General features: G+C 28.2%; 2 protein-coding genes across 6 annotated transcripts in view; both read right to left on the reverse strand.

The window, feature by feature from the left end:
• The window catches only part of LOC145198160 (uncharacterized), a 45149-nt gene extending 31264 nt beyond the window's left edge, over positions 1-13885 (reverse strand). For 3 of the 5 annotated variants that reach the window (XM_090079912.1, XM_090079911.1, XM_090079915.1), the window contains exons 1-11: positions 9877-10136; positions 9674-9771; positions 8933-8987; positions 7511-7870; positions 6794-7122; positions 6203-6359; positions 5599-5786; positions 5367-5499; positions 4032-4244; positions 3389-3895; positions 1543-1766 (exon numbers count right to left, since the gene is read on the reverse strand). In XM_090079912.1, coding sequence (XP_089936038.1) covers positions 1543-1766; positions 3389-3895; positions 4032-4244; positions 5367-5499; positions 5599-5786; positions 6203-6359; positions 6794-7122; positions 7511-7870; positions 8933-8987; positions 9674-9771; positions 9877-9907 — 2295 coding nt within the window. In that variant the 5' untranslated portion in view covers positions 9908-10136. Of the gene's footprint in view, positions 1-1542; positions 1767-3388; positions 3896-4031; positions 4245-5366; positions 5500-5598; positions 5787-6202; positions 6360-6793; positions 7123-7510; positions 7871-8932; positions 8988-9673; positions 9772-9876; positions 10137-10192; positions 10336-13747 lie in introns of those variants that run through there. The other 2 variants (XM_090079913.1, XM_090079914.1) reach the window with 2 other exon arrangements.
• A 3653-nt stretch (positions 13886-17538) lies between these two features.
• Positions 17539-26327, reverse strand: LOC145193288 (voltage-gated inwardly rectifying potassium channel KCNH6-like). The gene is made up of 9 exons (XM_090079532.1): positions 26252-26327; positions 25417-25452; positions 25194-25318; positions 23378-23815; positions 19557-19944; positions 19224-19423; positions 18726-18978; positions 18435-18637; positions 17539-17963 (listed from the first exon to the last, which is right to left on the reverse strand). The coding sequence occupies exons 2-9, from the start codon at positions 25433-25435 to the stop codon at positions 17580-17582; spliced, it is 2010 nt and encodes a 669-aa protein (XP_089935658.1). The 5' UTR covers positions 25436-25452; positions 26252-26327; the 3' UTR covers positions 17539-17579.
• Between the last annotated feature and the right edge of the window lie 1056 nt (positions 26328-27383).

The raw sequence follows: 27383 nt of genomic DNA on the forward strand, positions 1-27383 counted from the left end.
TATTGTGTTTTCCCTCACTGATCATGCTTAAACCAAAAAAAAGTTATCATAACTATGAGTGTTTTTTTTAGTAGGTTTAGAAATGTATTTAGTAAGCTTTAAGATAAATTTTATATAATCAAGAAATTTTGCTTAAAAATGATGTATAAAAATATTAATGAAAAAAAATTAACATTAAGTCAAAATCAATATAACCAAGAACAAAATGGTTTCATTAGAGAAGCAAGAGAATGTATTGCTAGGTTGACATGGGTTCTTGTTGCCATCAAGAGACAACATTTTTTAGGTGTCATTGTACAATGTAATTATACCACTAGGTGTACCTACAACAACATAAGGACAGATTTATGACAAAAATTAATGGTTTAAACTTCAATTAAATTGATGCATGGAAGAAATTTAAAAAAAAAATCTGTATTTTTTTTGGTGAAAAAGAAATATTTTCATAACAGCACACCATTGTTTTTTTGCATATCTAAAGGTACAAAAAAATCTTCCAACAAATTTACTTTAGAAATTCTATTTGTATAATGAACTTAGATTTGTTTAACACAGCGAAAAAAAATCTTAATTCATTATTTTAAACTCAGTTTTATAATAACTTAATTCAACATGGTAGTATTACTTTTACAGTTACTGAATTATTTAGATTAAAACTAATGTTAGCAAGTTATTCTCTATCTGAAAAACCAAGTTAAGTAACTCAACTATGCATAATATTCTTGTTGCTTGATGTTGCTTTCTGTGTGACCTAATTGACTAAGACTATTGTTAATTAAGCTGTGATTGCAAATATTATCAAATTTCTTTATTTTTTAATTTTTTATTTTTGATAAACAAGCCAAAAGCTGAAAAAAAAAACAAATTGTTTTAACACTTAAAAATGGTGTGATTTATAAAGTCCTAAATGATTATCTTTGAAACTGACTTATTGACTCTAAATCTTTTTGTTATTTAGATGGCTTAGATATTGTGGACTTGTGGACTCATTGTGCTGAGTTCTGGATTTTGACTTATTATATTTTAACATTAACTTTCAGTTGAATGAAAATAACACTAGTGTTTCTAAGTACTTGTTAAGGACAGTAGAAAATATCTTATATATCAGAAGCTATCTTTTCATTATTATGAAAAGATAGCTTCTGTGTTTTCCTTTTTTTTTTTTTTTTCTTTTATGTTGCTATGAAATGTTTTTTTTTTTTTCGCAGTTTTATTGGTAAGTTTAAGTGCTTAACTTAAAGATTTAAAATTAAAAAAAAAAGTACAAGAAAAGCAACTAACAAAAAGAAGGCTTCCTTGTTTTCTTTTTTTTACTGTCCTTTACAATTATTCCATTTAAGTTATTGCAAAATTAGACTAATCTATGGTACATTGCTCACTATTGTGTGGATCATTTTGGGTGTTTGGATTGGTTGGATAGGGTATGAATTATCAAGAAAGTAATAAGTTGAAAGTTCATAAAGTTAGTTTATCAAAACAACTTAAATATTAAATCAACATTTATCAAAAAAAAATTGCTTCAATTAAAAACAAAGTTGTCACCTTCTTTACTGTAAAATAAACAGCATCTGAAGTGTCAGAGTATTTGGCTTGCAACAATAAATCTACATCTATTGGTGATTCAGTCCATAACTGTATCCCAGTCATAAAGTAAGCTTGGTCAAAAGAAACTTCAAAAAAATAACTATTAGATGTTTCAACAAACTTTTGAGTATTGGTTTGAAAAGTTACACTTTGTGAATCTAATATTCGTACATCTCCAACTACTGAATAGGTTAAAAAAAATAAGAATAGAATTTTAAAAACTTATTCTCTTGCAACTTTATACACAATATTTATAATACTTAGATTTTTTTACATCATTTTATCTAAATTTCTTACATTTAAAATTCAATTACTTTGAGAGACAAAACGAAAATTTATGAGTCTTTACAAATGTAAAACTATAATAATAAATAAATGTACTAAAGAAAAGTAAACAAATGTTCCCACATGATGTATCATAATTGTAAGTACTACTTTATTTAAAAAAAAACTATTTTCCTTAAAAAAATTGTTGAATAGGAAACTGCTAAACACCTTAATGGCAACAGTGGCAGTTTTAATATAAGCTTAATTTTGAAGCAACATCTTCATTTCACTGAAAATTTATTTAAGGAATATTTTAACCACTGAAATTTTATTTAATAATAACTGAAAAAAAAGTTTTGTTCTTTATAGATCAGTTTATTGGGCTTTTGAATAAATTTAAAAAGTAATATAAAGATGCTAGAGAGATTTTAAATCAATTTGTAAAAACATTTACTAGAACAATCAATATATTTAATTGAAAGAAAATAGACATTGAACAGAGTCTCAACTTTTGAACAGCTTCATAAAACTTTAATGCAGTTACTAAAACTTATCTATTGATTACTTTTAGGGTTGCTATTCTTTTAATGGTACTGCCAATAGTATCTACTGGTTCTTCCTATGTGAAGCAGCAAAAATATTTAGAAAAGTTAACTTTTGAACAAATACAACATTAGGTTCTTAGAATGGTCTAAAACATTTGAAATATGACAGCTGCTCTTTTGATACCAAAATGACGCATGGTAACCTGCCTCATGTGCAAATGTGCTAACTTCAGTTTCATTTAAAACATAAAGATTGCAAAACCTTGCAGCATTTTGCATTTACTACATATTTTTCAACAAATATTATTTGTTAGAAAACGTGTAGTAAATACAAAAATAAATATATCACATATAACGCCCACAGGAAATTCATGTGAATACACTAGGAAAACAGAATCAAATTTATGCAGCACTACAAGAATAAGTATTCTTTTTTGGTGTTGTTGAAGCACAAATGCTTTTCAACATTAAACAACAGCATATGGGGCAGATGTGTTCTTAAAAATTTTTCCAACTGATTTTTTAGGATATTTACAGTGCTCTTCAATATTCCTTAATTTTTCATAGGTCATATTGAACTCTGACAGCTTGAAAAAAACTTTAACAAGATTTTTTACCTACTGATTCAGTACAAATAATTACTAGCCATTGCTAATGGTTATTTAAAGCTATATGTTTTCTGAAAGAGAAGAGTTAGTTATTTTTTTTTTTTTTAATATAGCATATTGTGTATTGGCTTGATTTAACACCTTCATTTTCTTGGAGACAAGGATGGAATATTTATTTAGTTAATTTCCTTTCAAATAAAATATTTATAAAAAACTATTAATTGCCATTATTAGAGATTTATTGTTTAATTGATTTAAATTAGCAAAAAGTAATACAAATTTTAATTGTCTTCTTTGATTTTTTTTTTTTTAATTACTACCAAATTTCATTTTATTTTAAAAAGTAATTTAAATGATAAAATAAATCTAAAAAATATTACAAACCATTGTTTGAGTAAACAATCACCAATTTAGTGTCATTGAAATCCACTTTTACATTTAAAGTTAGTGTTAAGTCAGAAGGCACCAACAATATACAAAGACCCTTTACCAAACCATAAGTTTGATTTCTTGAAATTTTCAATAACTCTGTCAACTTGAAATCTTGAGTTTCTCCAAATGAACCATTAAACATAAATGTTGAATAAATAACAGATTTTAATGAAATAGCAAAACAACTTGACCAATAATCAGTCACATTTTCATTTCCTGGTATTAAAAGTAAATAAATATTTGTAGGAAACTGTACACTGCTTGGTGATGTAACTGGTCCAATTTTTAAACGAAAATCTTTAACATCTGCATTTGGTGGTAATAAGAACTCATTAAAATAAAGCCATGTTCTCACTGCATTAACCCCTGCTAAAGTTGCACCATCAGAAATTGTACTATTAGAATATTGTTTATCTGACACATAAAAAGTCCTTGTAACATCTTCTGATAAAAATGGAGCTAAATAAATGAAAAAATATTTTCTTTTTTTATATAATTATTCTGCCTTTTATCAATAGTTCAAAAAACTTGGTTTCTATAACCAAATATAAGTTTTTATTAGCTTATAGAAATTTAAAAGGTTAATAAATCATACCAACAGCATCCAACTGAACTGTAAACCCACTAACACACAAATGTGGCTGAGTAAAACAATTTGGCCCAAAATGATCACTCATTAGCCTACTGTGCAAACTAATTTTTCTTAGATACTTTGAATCCCCAAACAACTTCTGATTGCCACGAGTACTAGTGTACTCAACATAAGCATCATAAGAAATGAATGTTGTATTCAACCAAACATAGTCAGCTAAAATCATAATTTAAGTTCGTTTGTAAGTTTAAAAACTTATAAATGTAAAGTATTTTAAGCAAAACCAGTAAAATTTTGGACAAATAAGATTAGAGAAAGATTGATGACAGTCTACTCCATTTTAATGCATATTTAGCATCATTACTTTCAAAAATCTCAATGCTTTGCATTTATAGATGCTGTTTGACAGAAAGTATTTTCTCTGCTGAAGAAATGCAGAATACTTCATAAATCGCAAAAAAAATTTTCCTATCAGTTTTAAAACATTGATATTCAGTCACAAATTGCTTCGACTTACCTGAGGTAGATTGCTTTGGGCATTTCATAAAAACACATTTATTTAAATGTGTTCTAATATTTTTAAGCTGCTACTTAAAAATATTTTTAAACTGTAACTTAAAAATATGTATTACTTATTATTAGAATTATTAGTGTTATTTAAATAATATTCAAATAGCAAATATATATTTTGTAAGTTCAAATATATTTTGTTTGAAGAAGAGTCATAAGTAGTAGAATAAAGATTTTAGGATTGAATGCACATACTTCCTTATTTGAATTTCAGAATAATTTTTTTCTAAACTCCTTACATATGCTCAAAATTAAACTTTATTTAATTATTTTAAACCTGTAATTAATCATAGATAAGCAGGAAAGACATTGGGTCACTAAAATCAAAAGAAACTACATTGCAAATTCTTTGAACATTTCGTCACATTCACTTTCCTCTAAAAACACATTTGAGCAATTAAACAAAATATGAAGTTTTTTTAAGAGAATAGAATATAAGCATAATTATCTTTACTTTATTTCCCACAATTTCAAATAGTTCAATCCTATGGCTATAGGTTACAGTTTGTTGAATGATTTGATGTGGAGCTCACTTAATATAATATTACTATACTTACATACTAATGTATTTACATTAAGAAGTTCAAGATTGTAAAAAAAAATAAACTGCAAACTTTGCATTTATAAAACTGTATAACTATATAAACATATCTGATATAAAAAGTGAAAAAGATTTTTAAAAAACATGGTGGTTATTCTCAGTCTTCAGATTACTTAAATCATCCAAAATTTCATAAAATAAAAAGTAAACAATATTACAACAGATACCAGATAGGTAGTGGTCTCCCAGTACTGTAATAGATATGTTGGCTGAAATATTCATAAACCATACGAGACATGACAATGAAAGTTCTGATGTTCGAAATGGGAAAAGAGTGATTTCTGGAGACACAGTGAATATCTAAAATGATAGCAAAACAGTAACAAGGTAAAAGTATGTTAAAGGGAACAAAACAATAGTTAAGTAATTTACAATACTATTTCAAAGCTTTTTACTTACGGTTTGATCATTAAACAAGTTGCTGTCTCTGTATGGGACAAGCTCATTGTTTACTTTATAGTAAATACAAAACTTCAATAAGCTGTTGATGTTGTCAAATTGAATTCCAGATATAAATGAAGACTGATTTAACTTGATACTTAAAAAATCTTCAGCCATTAAACTATATAATCCAATCACAGGTTTTACTGAACAGAAAAAGGTAGTAAGTTTAAGATTGACAAAATTTTTAGATTTTTATAAATCTTTAATATGGTAGGTTCATAATGTTATAAAAAAAAAACCTTTGAGGTTTTTTTTATAACATTTTTTGAGATTTTTAAAGTCTCTCATAGATTAAAAAAACCAAATATTTTACATTTTATATTTTATGTGTTATATTCTATATATATTATTCGTAATATAATCTATACATAATATACTTATCTTGTTTTTAACATATATGTAATTTTTTAAATTTTTTAAATGAAAAAAATTAATTTAAAAAAATTTTGTCATAAAAGTCTTTCATATGTTAAAATCAAGCTATTTAAAGTTTTTTTCAGCTGATTTATATAAATTTATTTATTTGTAAAACTCTTAAATATTACTAAATTTACCATACCAAATTCATATTCTATAGGCTCAATAAATCTGAAGTCCATAGTGAAGTACATCAAAGGATTTTCAGAATCAGCAATAACTTGGATTTCAGATGCCAAAAAAGGATTTAATAAATTATAACTAAACCATTGAGGGTACACATAATTAGAATTGAAGACCTAAAAACAGTAAGGAAGTTAAACAAATGCAGATATCTAAAATGAATACTTTTTGCAAAATTATTTACATATTTATACACGTTATCCTTGCAGGGATGATAGAACTGAAGGCAGAGGGGACATTAGAAAAAATTTAAAAAAATAAACTTTAAACACAAAAAATATACAAATTATTTGAAAAATCTTAATGTAGAAACCACTTAAACATACTCTTTCATGATTCATTTAATATTCAAGATATTCAAAACTTTGTTAAAAACACTCAATGTTTTTAACAAAATAACAAATGTTTTTTATAAATGTTTTTTATAAATGTTTTTTATAAATCATAAAAATTGCTCTTTTGTTCATTATAGAAAAAGACTTAGTTGAAATAGTTATAAAAGAAGATTCATTTGATAAAGTTTAATATTACAAAATGGTATTAAAAATACCTTTAGTTGATTGTTTTCAGTGTAGTCAATGAAATCTCTGTCATCATTAACACGAAAAGACAACCAAATTCCACCCACTGAATTGAAGCCATTATAAGCTCCTGACATGATAATAAACTGATGGACTAACTGAATTTTATTCAATTTCACAGTAAACCATGCAACTGGTGATACATCAAACTCTGTATCAACTGGACTTATTGAAAAAAAGGCAGTACTTGTGATATTCATCATATTATTTATATTTTGTAAGTTGTAATTTTGATTATTGTCGTAGTAAGATGCCTCTGAAATTTGATATTGGCTGCTATTGGGTGCTGTGAAATATGCTGTAAAAGTAAGATTTAAATTTATATTTTTTTAAAAATGTGATGGATTTAAACCATGGGTTTATAAAATTTGATATATAAAATATAAAAAATAGATTTAAATACATAAAGTTGTGTTTACTTTTTTGTGTACTATTAAGTGAATTAAAAGAAAAAAAGAAATTTAATGCAACAGCGACATCTGCATATTTATTAATAATGTAACAAACTCAAACAATAAAGGACAGATTGTAAGATAAAAGAGTTTGCATGGTTTTTTACAACCTTGAAACACTAAAATAATTCTTAAAACTTGTTAAAATAGATCATTTTACAGATTTAGCTCTTTTGTCTTTAACAATTTATTTAGTTTTTTATTTACATCAAATATTAAATAAAAAAAACTTACATGGTTTATGCAGCACTTCAAAGTTAACAAGTACAGAATATAAGCAACTGTTAGAAGGTCTGGGTGAAACTACTAAGTACTTTGCTTGCATTCTTACAAAGGTATAGGTAAATATTTTGATACTTTGAATTTTTATTTCTTGTTGAGTATTAGAATCCTGAATTACCATCTGATCTCTACTTAACAATTTTACATTTGTGAACTTATTTTCATTTGTAGTAGTAAACACCACATAATCTATGTAATACTCATCCTCAAAAACCAAAGTCATGCTGCTATCATTTGCAAATGTATACCAATTATACATGTTGGGCTGCATTGCATTTCCCTTACATAAATATCCAATTGCTTGCAAAGAATCTAAAAAAATTCAGGTAATTAAGTTATATCAAAAATTTATGTAAAGGAAAGTTTATTAGGCATTTTTTTGCATTTTTTGATTTTTAATTTGATTTAAAATTGTTTCGCAGTAATTAAAGCTGATAGCAATTATTCTCATGTCTGAACACTGTAATATATTTCAATTGATTTTTAACGTGAAATATAGGGATGTGGGTTCATGCAAAATATGTAGTTCCATTGTTAATGCTTAGTACTAGATCACCCTATGTAAAATAATAGTAGGAGGATTACAAGATCATCAGTAGACAAAAAAAGACTCCAAGATAAAATGGTGTGATTAAAAAATGAATAAATTAAATCAACTTAATTACTCATTTTAATACAAATACCAAAATGAATTTGAAAATAAAATGAAATATATAATAGAAAGTATGATGTCAATAGTTGAATAAGATATTTATTTTTATTGCATTCAAATAAGTGAAGTGGTTGCCATAGACTTCTTTCTGTCTGCTCTCTCTAATCCAATGTATCCATATTAAAATCTTTAAAATGTTTTCATGTAGTAGAATTATTGTAATTCCCTAAATACTTGAATAATCTGAGTTTATTCTGAGCAGTGTGATGATCTCTTTCTTAAAACCTTTTAACATTAAAAAATCTGAAAAATTTCAGATTTCTTAATTGTCTAACATTAGTTCAGTCTTTATGCTATGTTGCTTTATGTTCAAATGCATTCACAGCTTGTAAGCTTTTTTTTTTTCATAATTAACAGTTAACTGATTGCATAATTCTTGATTTTCTTTTGTTTTGTAAAACAGCAGCACTTTAATAAGATTATAATTCTTTAAGACCCTTTTTAAATGTAAAAAATAAATTCTGATAAATTTTAGATCTTCTCATCAGATTAGTACTGCTGGAAACTACACTTAATATAAGCTAATAGAAATACAAAAAGACACTTAAAGAAATGTAAAAATATTAAAAATGGCAATATAAGTAGTAATTTCAAACACCAATCCTTTTTTTCACAGAAAAACAGAAGTAAAACTGATTATTCAAAATTTTAAAAATCTTCACCTAGTTCATACTGGGCTGCTTCAACTCTACCTCTATTGACAAGTATCATTAACATCTAAAACAAACAAAAATACAAGTTCAACTTCTATGTGCATAAGTTTTGAAATCGTTTTAAAATTTAAAATAAATTTGTTTTAAAAACATTCTTGTATGCGCTGTGAAAAATTAGATAATACACACACACACACACACACACACACACACACACACACACACACACACACACACACACACACACACACACACACACACACACACACACATATAAATCTGGTTTTTCCCAAAACATATTATACAATCCACAGCAGGTTTAAAAAAATTACAGAAATTTAATCTGAGAGTTCTTAATAGGATAGTATCCTATTAAGAACTTGCAAATAGAAACAATTGTTACTAATTAAGATAGTATCCTAAGGATACTACCTTAATTAGTAACAATTGCTTTTATTTATAATGAGTGATTGTTTACCTGCATAAAACTTTGTGGTATGCAGAGCTTGTATGTATGAAGAAAATACACTATTATTACATTTGGAATATAATTTGGCATTCCAAATGTAATAGTAGTGTATTTTCTTCATATATTTCCAAGTAATATATAATAAACATGATAATGCTTTCTTGTTAATAAATACTGCATTAGTTCATAAAATTTTCAATGCTTTATAGATAATTTAAGTGCAGTTCTTAATACAAAAAAACTGGTTTCATTAAACTGTATTTTTTTTTTTTTTTACTCACTGTGAATGCTGTTGCTAAGGTGTTAAATTCAATAAGGGATTTCCTTTTCTCATCGGATAAACCATCCTTTCTTCTGCTTTTATCATCTTTTGAGGAGACTGTAAAAATGAAAGAAGAGTATGAATAACAAGGCTTTTCTGTTGTTTTTTAGTAAAAATTTTAACAGAGCATAACCTGTTTAAGGTAAAAAAAAAGAGCCCTACGTTTGATAGTACAAGAGTCTCTTCTAAACATTTTTTAACACAAATCATTTTAAACTTTCTACAGTTTTATAACTTGGCATTAAAAAAAAATTAACACACATGGTTTTGTTGTTTTTTATTTAAAAAGCTCATTGTTTCTGTTTATATTCTGTTAAATTCTATTAAAAATTTAATATTTGTTTAAATGTCATTTCTTTAAACTTTTAAGATAATGTCATTTCTTTAAACTTTTTGTACATATATGTTATTTTAAGGTTTTTTTTTACGGGCCTGCAAACACAGACCTTTAAAAAATCACTTGTATGTAAACACAGACCTTTAAACACCTGTAAACACAGGCCTGTAAACACAGACCTTAAAAAAATCTCCCTTGTAAAATTGATGCAAAATTACACTCATTTTGCAATTTTGTCTGTTCAATTTTTGCGATTCGATATGAACGAATGTGCTCGAAAACTTGACCTATATTATAAAATCGGAAAAATAGACAAAAAAAAGAAAAGATTTTTAAGAGAAAATATTGGGAGTGAAGCAAGGAGGAAAATCGCCTGTTTTTTAATGTCAGCTTTAGATCTTTGAAGGTGGTTCTAAAATTCCGAATTTTTTTTCTTTTTATGTTTTCTGTATTGTTGTTAAACTTTTTGACGTCCAAGTATGATTTCATATAGATTTTGACAAAGTTCGTGATTAAATAATCAATAATATATTCTTTGAAAATTTCAGAGAGAAAAATTTTCTTATTCATTATTTGCAATTTCATATTACTGAAAGAAGTAAAAAAATATATATTAAGCAAAGAGTCCTGTGGAATATACTTTATAAATAGTCAATAGATTGATCCCTAATAAATATCATAATAGAGCAACCGATTGAGCCGATTGTTCAGATTGAGATCTCTATTATTGCAGTGGAAGGTGCTGTGAAAAACTTATGTCGAAAATAATGTATCTATTATATTCGAAAGAAAATTATAGATATATTTGTGACCGGCTAGGAGAAAAGGTGCATCATAAGTGCGGTCGCTAAGTAACGAGAAAATCAGTAAAATACAAGCCGAGGTCAAATCTTTGCTATTTTGATTCTTGATGTTTTGCTTTGTATGACCTCTGAAGTATGTTTTGCGCAATTTTTTATGTTTTTTAATTATCAGTAATTATTATTTGTTAACAAAAAAATGCAATATGGAAAAGGTACCAGATTTTGAAGAAATATCACTGTGAATTTTTTTACATTAATGCCAATGACTACAGCGAATATATTGGCACTCTTAACTCCATCCCGCACGTTTGGTACTTTTTCTCCCAGCCGGTCACATTTATTAGAAATTTTCGAAATTTATAAAATTATATAAGGATTAGTTTACATTACAATAAAATTTTCCGTTCAACAAATTGGTAAATATAGAGAAAGTTCGGGATTTCCATTTTAGGACGTTAGTGACCACGCTTCAATATTTTGGAGGTCCCATCTCTAACTCAAATTTTACCATACCTTCGAAATGTTAACATGGCAGGCCGATTGAGTTACCGGGTTTTTAATAATTTCAATAGCTCGATATATTAAAATTGATGTGTCAAACAAAGTTTGACAATTGCATTTTTTATTATATTGTTGTTCGATTAGTGTGTAAGTCATTTAATTGTATCTTAGTGTAAACGTTATAAAATAAAAAGTAACTATCTATTCCCATTTTATTTGATGAAAATTCAAGGTTTGCAAAGAAATTCCTGCCGTGTTCGCATTATTGACTTCTAAAGCCAGGTTTTAAAATATCTTCCAATAAGACAAGTTGTTCTCTAAAATGTATGTGTTGTTTTCTGACAGCCACAAATTTGTTATTATTTGACCACGAGCTTGCTTATTTTTTGATGTTAATTTATATGATACATGTAAAAGAGAGTTTCGTATATAGGCATATAATGACACAATCCAAAGTTCAAACTCTCCGGATTATAAGTTCCTAGTTGTAATTCTTCAATGCCATTGAACTGAGAAGAAGAAGCTTCACGTATATAACAATTTTGAGTAGCGTTATTCGAAGATCATATCAGACTTTTTTTTATTAGACAATGCCGAACTGTAAGTATTTGAGCATTTGAAAGTAATAAATTTTCTCTGTATACAACTTTGAAGTAACGTTTTGACAAACAAATTGCATAAAATTAACATTTTGGAAATAAGTAAAAAACTTTACTTCAATTTGAAGTTTCGTGTTTTTTTATAAACTATCGACTCGTCGAAAAAAAATAATTTTGGGATTCAAAACTCTAAAAATGGATCCATTGTGCGACGATGGGTTTTTCCGTTTAATAGTAACAAATAAAGTACAAATTTTTATATTGGTCACTTGAAAAAAAATGAATTTTTTGAAGTTTATCAAAGTGAAACTTTTTATGTGTTTAAAACAGCACGAGTATTTGGTGTGAGTTTATATTCGTACGTAATTTGTTATTTTTTAAATACTAGTTAAACTGATTTTAACAAATAGACATTCTGCCAAGTGTGTTGAAGGGTTTAAACAAAATGATTATATGGTATGTGAGAGATAGCACATTTTTTTCTTATACCTTGTATCTTTATATATCTAAATTTACAAATCATTTTAAACCTGATTTTTTGAAGTTTGTATTCGTTTTTATTCGTTATTACTTGTTATTAACGGAAAATGAAAACGCTGATGCTTAATTTTGAGTTGAAATCCACTGAAGCAAGAAAAAAACAATGTGTATCGATTGTGTCTTACTAAAGGTTGGTCATAACAAGATTTTTAACTAATAATATTATCAAAGTTCTTAACAACATGGAATTGATGAGCGATATAATAAAACGTATCTTTAAAAACAAATGAGGACGGTAATACGAGATCAACGCTGAACTTTAAGCAATTTTCATTGAAAATAAAACCCAAGTTTAAGTAAGACTAAAACCATACTTAAAATTTATTGATTAAACTAGTGATTTAAAAATGAATAAATGTTTATGGTTACAAATACTTCAAAAAAATGTTGTTGTTTTGTCAGGTTATTATATTTTTTAAATCTGCATCCTTAATGTTCAGAAGTAGAAAAGTTTTATGGATTCAGATACACAATTTGTTAAAGCCCAAATTGTGGACTGTCCACATTTTTTCCTTCGGTTTAAACAGCGTTAAAAAGAAAAGATAAAATTTAAGAGAAATGTATGTTCTCGTCATTATTTAGAATTTACCTATATGTCCAAAAAATTAGTTTTTAGAACTAATTCTCGCCAGGTTTCTGCGTTTTTAGTTATAGCTTTTGGTTAATAATAAAAACTTTCTACAACAGCATCGTTGTAAATAGATAGTGACACTAAAACACGAGTTAGGAGTGACATGTTAGGAGAGACATGTTAGGAATCATATATCAAGTGAATCCTCACATTCTTTTCTCTGGGTTGATAAGTTAAGTTTTGTTTTTAACATTTTCTTGTTTTTTTTTTGTTTTTTTTCTTTTTTTTGGTTGTTAAAAAATCTAATAATAAGAAAAAGATGCATAAAATAACCCATTTTTTAAACCCATCTTTTATTGCATTTTACGCTCTTTCTCATTTCAAATACGAATCCTTAAATATATGGTTATAAAAATGTTTTAAAAAATATTTCATCGTTAAAAAAAGATCAGTTGGATCAATTGGATCATGTAGTAAAAAAGATATTAAAGAAAAATCGAGAATTTAATTTACACGACTTTCCCCTTTCAAAAAATACCGGACAGTTTAATTCATGAGCGAATTCAAAGTTATATAATCAAAACCGTTCTATAACGAAAGATTCTGTAAACTTTCGAAAAGTCACGAGAATCCCTTGAGAGCAAAATGTTTAAATCTAAAATAAATAAAATCCAACACTTACTCATTTCTTTTGTTCCTATTTTTATAAATCCAACAGCGCTCTGTAAACCAGAACTTTCATAAATCCAGCAGAACTCTGTGAACCAGATCTTTTATGAATACAACAGAGCAGTTGCTCTCAAGAAAAATATCGTGTGATAGAGGCGTAAATAATTGATAGTAAAAGTGAAACTTCAATGTATTATTTCAAGCTCAAATCAATTATTCGATGGAAAATACATTGATCTGAATAAGAATATATTGTGACGATTTTGGATTTCTGCGTGCTCCAAAATGAATATTTTTACATAATTCAGAACCCATTACATTATAAACATAAATTAACAATTTTGAATTTTGAAATGCATGGACGTATTCATGCACACGCTACAAAGGTATTGTCCTTAACTGTCCTTCTGCTAATTGCCTTGTGGATATGGAACCCTACTTCATCCAGAGAAGACCCTGTGGAGCACCGTCCCAGAGTTTGCCTCCCCTCCAGGCAGGACAATTATTACAAATGTTCGATTACCAGATCATAGCTATCAAAACAAGAATTATCAGAACATAAAATTGAAGAACGGCAGAAACATAAGACAAAAAAAATTCAATTTGAACTTTCCTCTGAACTCAAGGTTCAGAGAAAAGTTAAAAGTTTCATGTATTTTGTCAAAGTTCTTCACAAGGTGGTCTGCAGCCCATATGATGATAAAACATTTTTAAAATGAAAATAAAAGCTGGTTAGAAGGCGCAGATTAGAATTTAAAATAAGTATATATCAGCCCTGTCATTTCTTCTCATCTTAAGGAAGTCGGCTTCAAGAACTGCCCAAAAAGAACTTTGAAAACTCATTCTTAAAAACCAAAAAATGTAGTTGTATGAATTGATCATAGCTACTGAAGTAGCAAATCGTTTGTTGGATCACAAAAGTCTATTTTAACTACAAAATGTTCGGAATCATCACAAAAAACGAAATCAAGTGACCTTGTTTGTGGTGGCAGGAAGTTGAATCGTGAAGAGGCAATAACTTATTAGTCGACTCTAAATGTATTACGTTATTCTTATGAGCAGACGAGAAAGTGGTCAAAGGATAGGATATTCAAATGCTCTCTTCCCTAAGTTATTGACATTAATTAGCAAATGGGAATCGTAAACATATATTTGCAAACTCCGATGTAACTGATGAGTTTCTTTTTGTATTTTCATTTTTTCCGTTGAGATTGAATGACGGCTAAAATTATTTGGCATAATCCACGGTCATCATTCACATACTATTGTCGACCAATTAAAAGTTTACATTTTCAAAAGAAACAAACAACAGAAACTAATAAAATTTTAAAAGAAGTCTCAACTTATTCCTGTAAGAGTCAGCGATTCTCAAATTACTGTAAAACAGGACCTTAAACTCTCAATGGTAGTTGAAAAATTATGCAATGCTTTTACTGACACACGTTATCAACAAAAATTTTACATGTGTGGTGACTCGAACTTTAGCATATGATATGCCAGAAACATTTGGAAAAACAGTTTGTGCCGAAACTGTCAGAAAAGTTATATGAAGTGCAGGTTGTAACGGACAACTTTCACAAAAGAAGCCGTTTTTAAACGAATATAACATACTTAAACGTTTAAAATATGCAACAAGCCGATAGAATTTCGGGTAAGCATAATTTTCTCTGAAGAGATTTTAATTTGTCTTCATCAGATGGCATAAAAATGGTTTGGAGGAAACAGAATACTGAGCTAGAATCAAAATTTTAGTCCCTTCTATAAAGCATGGAGGAGGTAACATGCTCATTAGGGGATATGTCTTACTTGGGGGTAGGTAATTTGCATTTCATAGAAAATTTTATGGATGCTAAAATGTATTCAATGGTACCAAGCAATAAACATGGAAAACAGCTATATTTCAATAGGATAACAATCCAAAATGTTATGTTAGGATCGTTAAGGAATGTTTTCATTATAAAGTGCGACACACACTTCCCCATCGACCAAAAAGTTCGGATCTTAATCCGATTGAGAATTTGTGGCATATTTTGGACTTAAACATTCGAAAATTACCGTGTAACAAATAAAAACGATCTCCATAAGCATCTAAAAGAAGAATGGGAAAAAATATCGCCAGAAGTTACTACAAGCTCTTTCTTTCGATGGCTAAGAGACTAGAAGACGTTGTAAATGTGAAAGATTTGTATTGATAATATTAATCGTTAATTTTATAGATTTTTAGGTGTGCAAACTTTATTGACTTTCATTTGGATATTTATCTTGTTCGTTGAAATGATTTTTGTGGTATCTCAAATTGTTACATTATCATTTATTGTTGTAAAAGAATTTTCTTTATTGCTATTTTGCGTTCTTTTTTTAAAATAATATAGTGTGCAAATACTTTATGATGCCACACTGGTGCCAACATTCGAAAGTTACTAAAACATGCATTGATTCTTTCTTTCAGGCGGCTAAAATTAGATGTTTTTTGCCAATTCCACGAATACCATATTAGAAAAAAATCATTTATTTCCACAAATATAAAGTTGCTTAATATGCTCTTGATAAAATTCGATCCTGGCATCAATTCCCCCCCCCCCCCCCCCCTCTCACAAAGAAGTGCCAAGTAGGAGGACTGGGAAATAAGCGTTGGAATTTCTGAACTAAATTTTCCTGCCTTGAATAGCACTGCATCAGGTTGAAAGTAAAATTCTTTGTAAAGATAAAGATTACTTTGGATTCGTCAAATTGAAATTTTGGCAACGAGTTATCCAATGATAATTGTTGAGCTCAAAATATTTAGTAAATTTACATTTTCACCTAAATTATAATTAGTTTTTACGTATATTTATAAATTTTCCTTTGTAAGGGAAAATTTTATTACATAGTTTATGTGTTAAGTTGAGTATTTACTTTTTAAACACTTTTTTTATTTCGTTTATTAGTTTTTAACACAAAAGTTTGCCAAAGCTTTAAAAAAGTTTTAAAAAATGCATAGTTAATCAATAAATCACCAAAATGTTATTACATTCATAACAATCAAATCGTAGGCTAAAATATTTTTCCCCCCTAGCTTGAGTATAACCTTTTTGGCTGTTCCCGAAGAAACGCACAGCCCCACATATAAAAGTTGAAATGAAACTATTTCGTCCAAGAAAATAAACTGCATTTAAAAATTCTAAGCTTTTAGTTCTATTACAAAAAGTACCAAATGATAGCTTTTACAAAATTTTTAGTTTTACAGGGTGAAATTTCAACGGTAAATGTGATAGATAACAAAGGTTTTAACAGGAACCCCAAACTGGAACAAATCTTTATCTCAAACTTTGTGTCTTGCTGTCGTTTAAATTCAATAAAAAAAAATGTTTGATAATTCTAAAAATTTATTAAAACGCTTAAGAATCAAATTAAAAACTTTTTTATGTCATCTTTATATAAAACAGTTGGAAATAGTTAAAAATACTATTATAAATTAAGTAATTATTATGTTACCCAAATAAAAACTCTAGCAGTAATAAATATTTTTCAGTGTATTTTTTTCTCTAAAAAAATTTTATAAAAATAAATTATTTAAAACTTAAAAAATATTTTATGTATTATGGATTTTTACATGAAAAAAACTTAAGAATAAAAAGTTTAGCAGCAAAGGCATGTTTAACATCATCTATAGGCGTTCAAGGCTAAATATTTGGTTCCTGTTTTTTGGAACACTATAGCATAAATGTTGACAAGTCATCCGGATTGATTGTCATGTAAAAAGCGTAAGGTAAAGGATGAGATGTTTGTTCTAGTTCCCTGATAAGAGTTGGGGAAAAAACAAGATTAAACACGTTTCGATTTATTAAATTTACTAAAATCATTTGTTAAATGAAGAACTCCTTTTTTTCAAGAGTTCTTTCACTTTTGGATAAATTGGTTAGCAGCTCTATCACTGAATTCATTCTTAAATCAATGTTTAATTGAAATGCTTCAAATTTGCTTTCCAACCTTTCAAGTTTGTCGTACAATCTTTTAAATTCCTGGTCACAAGAATTTTTCTGTTGCTCGTTATTGTTCTTTTTTTCTTCAAGAAAATTAATTTCAAGGTTTTGTTTAGTATCAACTTCTTTTTTCGATGTGCTGCTTCTTCTTTCTAGCCCTAAGTTTTGGTCCACATGAGCAATACCCATGGGGACCTGAAATGCGTGCCTTGCCATCACACCAAGATGTACGTTTTCTTTACTTTTTCTTTTTCCGTAATAACCTTCCTTAAAAATATTTTTCAAGTACACAATTTTTAATGAGTTATTAATAGACCGATTCATTAACTTTGGTCTTGATTACTTTTACCATCAGAAAATCTAAAAACTGTCGAATTCGTTATAGAATAGTAAAAGCATGGTTTTTAATATTACTAATATAACGTAAATAAATCAACCGAAAACTGGTAAAAAAATGGTTTGAAAATTGGTCTGATATATATATATATATATATATATATATATATATATATATATATATATATATATATATATATATATATATATATATATATATATAGACCAAATTTAAATTTAAAGTTAAAATTTTTATTTTGTTAAGTTTCATAATTCGATCAAAAGTTTGATGATTTTCTGATTTTCTACTAATAAATTTGAATCGAATAAAAACGATGTGGGTATACAAATAGTGAGTATTTTTAGTCATACAACGTTTGACAATTAACACAAATTTCCTACCTCGATTGTGTCGTTGATGTTGAAGCTGTGCTTAAAATAAGTCTTAAATTTCAGCGCAAAGATCGGATAAAGTTTTAACACGTTCAGCATGTCGTCTTTTCTGATGCAATAAATCTTTGACATCTTAAATACACGAACGTCGGCGGAGGACTTCGAGAGAGCCGGCTCAGCGACTACGTCGTATCCAAAGAGTGAGTTGCAAGCTGTTGCAGATGAACATTTTCAAGTTACATATTAGAACTTTCCAATAATTAATCAAAAAAAGTTTGTGTAAATAAAATTTCTTTTTACCTAACATCTCCATAAGATCACCGTTGATAAAAACTTCGAGAGAACCTTTAGCTAAGATATAAATCTGATTAAGTTCATCTCCTTGTCTTATTACATAATTATTTATTTGCAAATTAAGAACTTTTATGTTTTTTGCAATTGCTCTCATACAACTTGTTGTTGCGAATTTGAAAGGTTTAATGTTGAAGAAAACATCTTTGTAGCGTTCGTAAGTTATATCAGCCTGCATGCAGTCTGGAAGATGACGAAGCATCTATAAAATAGAAAGTAGTTTTAGACAAACAAGGCATTAGTTTAACTTGTTCATTGTAACTGTAAATATATGCGCATAAGTGCGCTTGTACTTGCAATGTATGTGTACCAAGTTGTTTGCTCGTTGCACCAACACGCATTTAAGAGAAAAGAAAGTTTAGTTATAAATACAATGTATAATTGCAAATGTAATATGACTATAAATAAAAGCTTTTTTTTTTTTAGTTATTTTTATGAGTGTTTTACCTCTTCAACGTCTGCTCCTTGAGATTGGTTCCACTCCCTTTGCATATAGCCAACAACTGACAATCTAAGCTCCTTAGGAATTTTGTAATATTTAACAAACTCCCTAACAATATTATTGTAAGCGTTGTAGTTAGAAGATCTTGAATAAAGTCTTTGAACAATAGCAACCATGTTTCCATAAATACATGCATGCATTAAAGCTAAATGAATTTATATAAAAAGTAAAAGTGGTGATCACGTTAAAATCATCCGTACATAACGTTCAATAAATATTTATGCATATAGATACAAGTTTCTTTTTAAAACAAATAAAAATAATTGTTCGAAGTTAACCTCCTAGTTGCATAATTATTACGCAGAAGATTTGCTCCGCCTGTGTAGTTGCCGAAATATTACCAAAGCCGACGCTAGTTACTGTTGATACAATGAAATATAGTGCTGCGACGTATAATGTATCCGTTGATGCGTTTACGCCTGTCATATTGCCTCTATATTCGTTTAAGGTGATGTTAAATCTATTCGGCCAACTGTTAACGTTGTATACTTCGTAGTTTGATATCCCTTTCCAAATGCATGCTAACCAGTGAGACAGAAGTGTAAATATTGAAATAAGTAGAAAAAATACTGCTACACCGTATTCAGAGTAGCTATCGAACTTTCGAGCCACACGAAATAATCGAAGTAATCGTGCACTTTTAAACAAGGTAATAAGAGCTGAAGTCTAAACATGGTATCAAATGTAAATTAATCAAAACATTTCATTAGTAACATTCGATGAGGAACTTTTCTGGAAAATATTGGTAGGAATCTCTATTATCGTGGTAAATACTCAAACAATTTATAAGGAATACTTTACAATTCGAAATTTTCTTTTAGTTAACTTTATTTTTTGTATTTACATTTATATACTTAAAGTTAGTATGTTCACAAACAAGTTCTCTGTTAGGTGTAAGAAGAATTTATTTTACTCTGAAGTTTTGGTGATTATTTTGATTATTGTAGCAAATTTAATATATTATAAGGTTTTTTACAAACGAATGTTTAAGATTCTTAAGATGTAAAGATTCTTAAGTTGTAAAGATGTTCTGAGGAGTTAGAGCTAAATTTTTATTTCCAAAATTAATTTAAAAGAAGCAAAAAATGGCTTGATTTATTCGGGAATTACTATCACAGTTTTTCAAGACTTTTTTAAACATTTCTTTTATCTTTTCTTTTTTTTATCACTCTTCACAAAACAAACAGTAAACTACTTAATTCACGAAGATTGCCCTTCTTTGTGAACAGATCAAACTCAGTTTTATAATTTGAGGTTTTAACAAGCGACCAAAAATCTGGAACGATTTGTTGTACTTTAAATGTCAATATCAGCGATTTCTTCTGTGTCCCATTTAAGCTGATGTACGAGTTAATGACTTGACACTATTAAAAAAATTAGAAAAACTCGTAATCAATTTCAGTTAAAAAAGCGATTTAAAGTTTGATCGGCATAAATGGTTAACTCTTTTCTCACCCACATAAATATTAGAGATTAAAGATGATTGAGAAAATCATCTGCTATGAAAACAATTCACAAAGAGAACTGGTTTCGGCGTCCAAAGGTTGATACTTCTGCTGTTGATTAATTTGGACGGATTCATTTAGGTTTTTTTCCATTTTTGAAGTGGCCTATGAACTCTTTCAAATCTAATTCATAATTCGTAAAGAATATCAAAGTATGAAAGTAATTCCGAACAAAGTTGATAAACGAGACAACTTGAAGCCTATAGAATGGCATCGAGGCAGTAGAAACTATCGTCACAACACACTATGTATTAGCAAGTTGAACACCTCCATTAAGATAATCGTCAACTTGTAAAAATTTATGTACAACGATTTCCTATTTGCAAACATAATCATAAAGCCAAAATGAAGAGCTGTGGTTACTTTCTCTCGAAAGTGAAAAATCTTGATTGATAATTTTATTGCTTTCTTATAGAAATGGACTTATTAAATTTCTTTTAATATACTTTTATGCATAGCTTTACTAGCAGCAGGGCCGGATTTAGATATGTTGAGGCCCTGGGCATATAATTTTTTGGAGGCCCACTCTACCTTAAAAACACAAAAAAGATAACTCTATATATTTTTAATAATGGTGATGTGCATTTCTTAAGCATCTTTAAGTAACATAGTTGAACCATATAGTTAAATAAAACACTCTACCTTAAAAACACAAAAAGGTAGCATTCTTATTCATAATAATGTGATTATATTAGGAACTGTACATGCACAACAGGTTGATGAAATATTTATATATCACTAATAAACAAGCAAATAGTTAAACACAACACGCAAAGTCGAAGATATCAGGAGAAGGGAAACAGATGAATTGAAATTATAATTACAAGCCCGGCACTTTACGAGACTTCATCTTTGCGAAGTCTTGAATCACTTGGTTAAAGTCAATCTCTCTGAGAATATCATATTCAGTACTCATCAAAGTTAGAAAACTAAACTTTTCGGTCTCATATAATATTTTATTTAGATAAATATATTACTTTTGTTATACAGTTTATCATGGTATGTACCAAAAAAATTTGTATGGTTGGTATATAATTTTAGGTGCTGTTACTTTACTACAATTACATTCCATATTGTCATTGATACGTAGGGGAAAACCTCAATGAATGGGACAGTTTTTGCAAAATGCTTTTTAAACGTAGATAAAATTGTTTAATATATATATTTCAATATGTTTGATAACCACCGACTCTTGCTCAATGATATATTAAAACAAAAAAATTGGATTTGCATTTGGCTATTGGTAAAAAGAGAGTTTTATTGGAGCATGACATTTGTCCCATTCATTAAGTATGTCTCATTGAATGGGACAAACATAAAAGAATTAAAAATAAACGTATTTAATTCAATCATTTTTCAAATTAGTTTATTAATTGTAAATGTAGTTAAATATATAGATACATACATAAAGACCACACAAAAAGTATTTTTAACTTTAAACATTTTAACTCTAATTAAATTTCAATCAAAGTAGAACTTTCTCATTTTAGAATATTATATTTAGTTATTTTTATTTAAGAAAAATATTGCAGTATAAAAGTGTGTAAATAATACCCATTACCCATGGGATAAAAGTAAGGGACTGAAGCATCCCTCTGCTGAGCTGTAAATAATACTTTGCTAAATTCATTCAATAGGTAGTATTTTGTCCCATTCAATATGCGCATCACTTTGTCCAAAAATGATTAGTCACACCAAAAACACCATTAATTAAGCTTGAATGTTTTACTCACTGTAGTACTAGAGACTGCTATCTATTTAAGCATGGAGTTTTATTTTCCATAACTTCAAAAATTGCTGCAAAATCAGAAAAAAAAAACATTTTTAAAAATTACTTTTTATATTCGAAAATACAATAACATCAATTGTCATTACGGTCATAGAGCAATAGGATGGATGAGTCGGTCAGTTGAGTTCTTGTTTCTATCACTCTTTGTTACAGGAATTTGAATATCCTTACATCGATGCTTCTATAAGAATCTGAGTTTGTCCCATTCAATAATCGTCCCATTCATTAAGGTTCTCCCCTACTTTAACTCCACGAACCACAAAAAACATGCAAAAAAATTCTATGACGATTTTATGTGGAGGCCCCTATTTGTGGAAGCCCCTGGGCAAAGGGCCACAATGCCCACCCCTAAATCCGGCCCTGACTAGCAGTCATGCATTGTAAAAATATTTTAATAAGAATACTTAAACATATTGTAAGAAACTAAAAGAAAACCAAAACGAAATTTTTGGTTAAAAACGTTCTCCCTTAAAAACGAAAATTATGACGGAGGTTATTTGTAATTTTTATGCTAAAATACCAAAATAATGAAGAAGACCATACTTTAAAATAAGACCTCATACCCTATACTCATGTATCTTAAAAAGATAAAAAGAAACAAGATTTTTTAGAATACTTTATTTGTTTTTATTTGTGTTATTTTGTTATTATTTTTTCCATTTTTTGTTTTCTTTTTTGGTTATCTTTTTTGGGCTTAACAAATGTTTTTTGCTAAAATATCGCATTTTTCTAAAATATCGTATTGAAAATTAATGAAATGGGTTTAACAATTAATTTTATACTTTTATAGTAAAAAATAACTTACAGATTTTGATTCGTGTTTTTCCAGACTATACGTCATCCAATCAAAAGGAACTGCCGCTAAAAAATCGATTAGAAACCACGTGCGCAAATAATGTTTAACTATTAATTTCGGATCTGTTATCAGTTCGTCTGATTTCGAATCGATGTAGGTAGTTCGAAAGTTTATAACAATATCCAAAAAAAACATTACGTCAACAATTGTTCCTACTAAGACCAACACGTCTATTTTTAAAGTCTTTATCATATCAATGAGGTTTGTATTGTCCGGGTTAAACGCTGAGCTATAAGGTATATAAATTGCTGTGAACATCATTAATATAAGCACAAACCAATCCCATAGAGTTTTAAACCGTCCGCCATGCCTTACAATCCAAAAGCTTTTTTTTTTCTTCACTTTTTTTGCTTCTTGAATTGGAGAAGTTTGATCGATGAAAGAACTCTAAACATTTGTACGTAGTTAATTAAACAGGTTACACGTGGCTAAATGAATGGTTAAATATGTTTAGTAAAGTGGTTAGCTTAGGTGTCCAATGATAGAACCGAATTTTTAATTTCCCTTTAGAACTGAGTTGTAATCTTTAATCATGAAAAAAAATATTCATTTTTTAGTTAACTGGAAAAATGAAAAGTTTGATATTACACCCGAAAATGAATAAAAAAGTTTTTTTTAATTCATTTTCAATGAAGATTCACGAAGAAGAAGGTTGACCATTCACAAAGAAGAAGGTTGACGACTTTCTGCTAACGATTTGTAAGGTTTTGGATTAGGCCAAAGCACCTTTTGGCTTTGAATCAAAAGGTTCTTGACTTGCTACTTCAATTTAATTGAATGACTCAAATCGGCAACCTTTCACTAAAGTACTGCATTGATCGGAAGACATTGTAGTCAGACAGAGCATGTCTGAACAACAGGATGAATGTGGCAGAACTTCGATACCGTCCACGTTGCAATAGCAGATTAAAAGGAAATGTGTTAAAAATAGAGTTCCCAGGAGTTCAGTGTTTCCATGGAAACTTTTGATCCTAATTTCCAGCCTATATTTTTTTGGTGCAATCAAATGACACGGTTAGTTAAATCGCTATATATGGGAAAGCATTTAACTGTTGCAATATTAGGTGGGACACAAATATTAGGATAGACACAAATGAACAACTTGTTAATCTAGGCCCAAATAAAAGTCCTACTTTAGTGAACAATCCTCTTAGCAACAAATATTTGTTTGTTTGTAACAAAGATTACAACTAAAAAAAAAAAAAAAACCTCGTTTTTACTATTAAAAACTTAAAACCTCGTTTACATTGAGTGGATGAACTGGATTTTTAGTTGATTGCTTTCTAAATTTTTGAAATAATAAGCTGCCTTAATCAACCATATACTTATTGAAGCTATCAAACAGTAGCTCGATCCGACAAATACCAGGTTTTTAGTAGCTGTTAGAGATAGCAGGAGAGATTGAACTTGAATTCCTCGGTTTTGATGTGCATTTAAAAATTTATTGGGAAGTTTTATACAAGGAGTATAAAACTTCCCAATAAATTATACAATGAGTACTATCTGTAGATTAGTGTTGAAAAGAATTCATATTGCTTCATCTATACCTTTAATTAACGAGTTCAACACATCAGCGCCATTTTATTTAGTGGTGCAACTAGTTAAATAAGCTGGGTGTTATCAAAGTTTGTTAAAAAGGATATTCTTAAAAAAAATCTGATTATAGAACAAAACGAATGTTTGTGAATGTTTATGAGCGTTTTTGAAAGTAAATAGGTGTGTGTTTACAATTTGAATTGATATTCATAAAAAAAGTTGTACCTACGTGTGAATAGCTGTAATTTGGTGATGACATTTTATTACTAATGTCATCCTCGTCCACATTATTTGTAAATGTATGCACAGCTATGCTTTCTTCTAATTTATACAACGATTTCTTCTTGTTGATTTCTGTAACAAAATAAATTTATTGGCAATCCAACTAAGGAATGTCACGCACACTCTATTGTCAAGTTGTTGTAAAAATTTTCATATACATTTTAACTCACCAGTTCGTTGATTCATCATAGTTGAAATTACGCAACCTGATAAATTAAAGAAGGTTTAAGAGATTTATACACACAGCTTGGACTTAAATATTACTACAGTTCAAAAGTCTTAAAATGATATTTCGGTCGGCCCTTTTTTATTTTGAATTTTAATTGTTACAGGCATCCACCTCAGTTATTTGAATTACTCATTACTTTAAGATAAACGAGATAAATAATCTGTAGTTGATTCATGGTTGTTCTTTTTTTTCGAATGCTTTTTGTTTTATAAAGTAGAAACATTTTTTTGCACTTGTGGGATTTTTTATATAGTGCATTGGAAAACTTAAAAGTTCCTTTTAGTAGGAAGGAGAGAGTAAGTTATTAAAGAAATTCACTTTTTTTAAAATAAACTCTCAACCTTTGAAAAAATTTTTAATCAGTAACCGGATATTAAAAACGAAAATGAATGTTATACAACTTCTTTTGTTTAATCAGAATAACATTGTTATTACAGAAGAAGCATGAAGAGATGACAGAACTTTATTGAGAAGAAAAAAGTTATATAGACGAAAGTGTTTAGTTAATGTATAAAAAAGGAAGTGGATCTTTGGAGCAAAGATCATTTTAAAAAGTTTATTGCCAGTTTACAATGGGCTAGAAAATATTCCTTTAGGTTTTTTATTTGTTTCTGTGACGTTCTTTTTGCTTTGAATAATTTGAATAACCTTCAGACTTTGTATTTGCATTGGTTTTTTTACACAATTACAGTTGTTTTTTTTCCAAGCATAAGTAAAAATGTATATACTTTTTGAACTTTATTTTTTGAAATACAGAAATGAAAATATATAAATACCTGTAACCTTACGTTTTTCCCATGATAAACGAGTTGCTTCATAAAAGTTTCTTATGTTTTCAAGTTTTAAATTGGTATTGTAAATGTTACGTTTTATTCATAAAATCTTTTAAAATTTATTCATTAATATTTGAAATTTAAATACCACTCGACTTCACAAAAAAAGTTTCTAATAAATGATGAATGGCTTCTGATAAATGGCTGCCAAAGTTTAAGAAAAAGGCAGAATTTAAGAATTAATCTAATTAAATGAGTAACTGATTTTAAACAGAAAGCATCAACTTTGAGTTGAGTCATATGAAGTCCAACTGAAAGCACAAAGTATAAATAAAAATAAATAAATATGGCAAGAAAAAAATAAAAATCATCTTTCTTATTTTTGCTATTTATTTGTTTAAACAGCTGTAATACTTTATACTCTCTTACGCAAGAGCAAAAAACTTTCTCGCGTAAAAGATTCCTTTAGTATGCAGTTTCAAACTGTTTACGGGAGGCAAACACGAAAATCCATTCCAATAAAAGTCGGTCTGAGAAAGTGAGGAGGTGTAGCATTGTTATTCATGTGATCATAAATAATTGGTGAAGGACTTCGCACCCTACATTTTAATGCATCTAATCATATCTTGAATTTTCTTCAATTAATGTTATACAGGGCAACACGATACACATCGGATCATAATATTGTCATACACCTTATTAGGTTTTTTTGAATGAGCATACAACAAATATAGCATTAGTACTAATGATAATAAGTAATAAAAATAACAGTGATTTTTAAAAGCGCGCAAGATGTAATTCAACTTAATATGACATACAGCATGCTGTTACAAAGGACCAAAAATCTTGATTTTTGCCCTAAAGATATATTTATACAAAAAAGGACTATTTTTGCATTCGGAATACAAATACTGTTTACAAGGAGTTCTAAAATTGCTTTCTCTTTAAGGCTACCATGCGTGTGTAGGAACAAGAAAAATGTGAAGAGGCTTTTTTCTGTGATATTGAAAAAAAGTTTAAGATTTAAAACAAATAAAAATTTTTTTTTTAGTTCTAAATTTTAGACGAGTAACTTTGTCAAGTACCAAACCTTGAAACGTAGATATTCTTTAATTAAATAAAGTTTAAATAAAAA

The sequence above is a fragment of the Hydra viridissima genome, unplaced genomic scaffold (assembly GCF_058129835.1).
Source record: "Hydra viridissima isolate aposymbiotic clone 2 unplaced genomic scaffold, HvirCarnegie_v1 scaffold_2, whole genome shotgun sequence".
Classification (NCBI taxonomy): domain Eukaryota; kingdom Metazoa; phylum Cnidaria; class Hydrozoa; order Anthoathecata; family Hydridae; genus Hydra; species Hydra viridissima.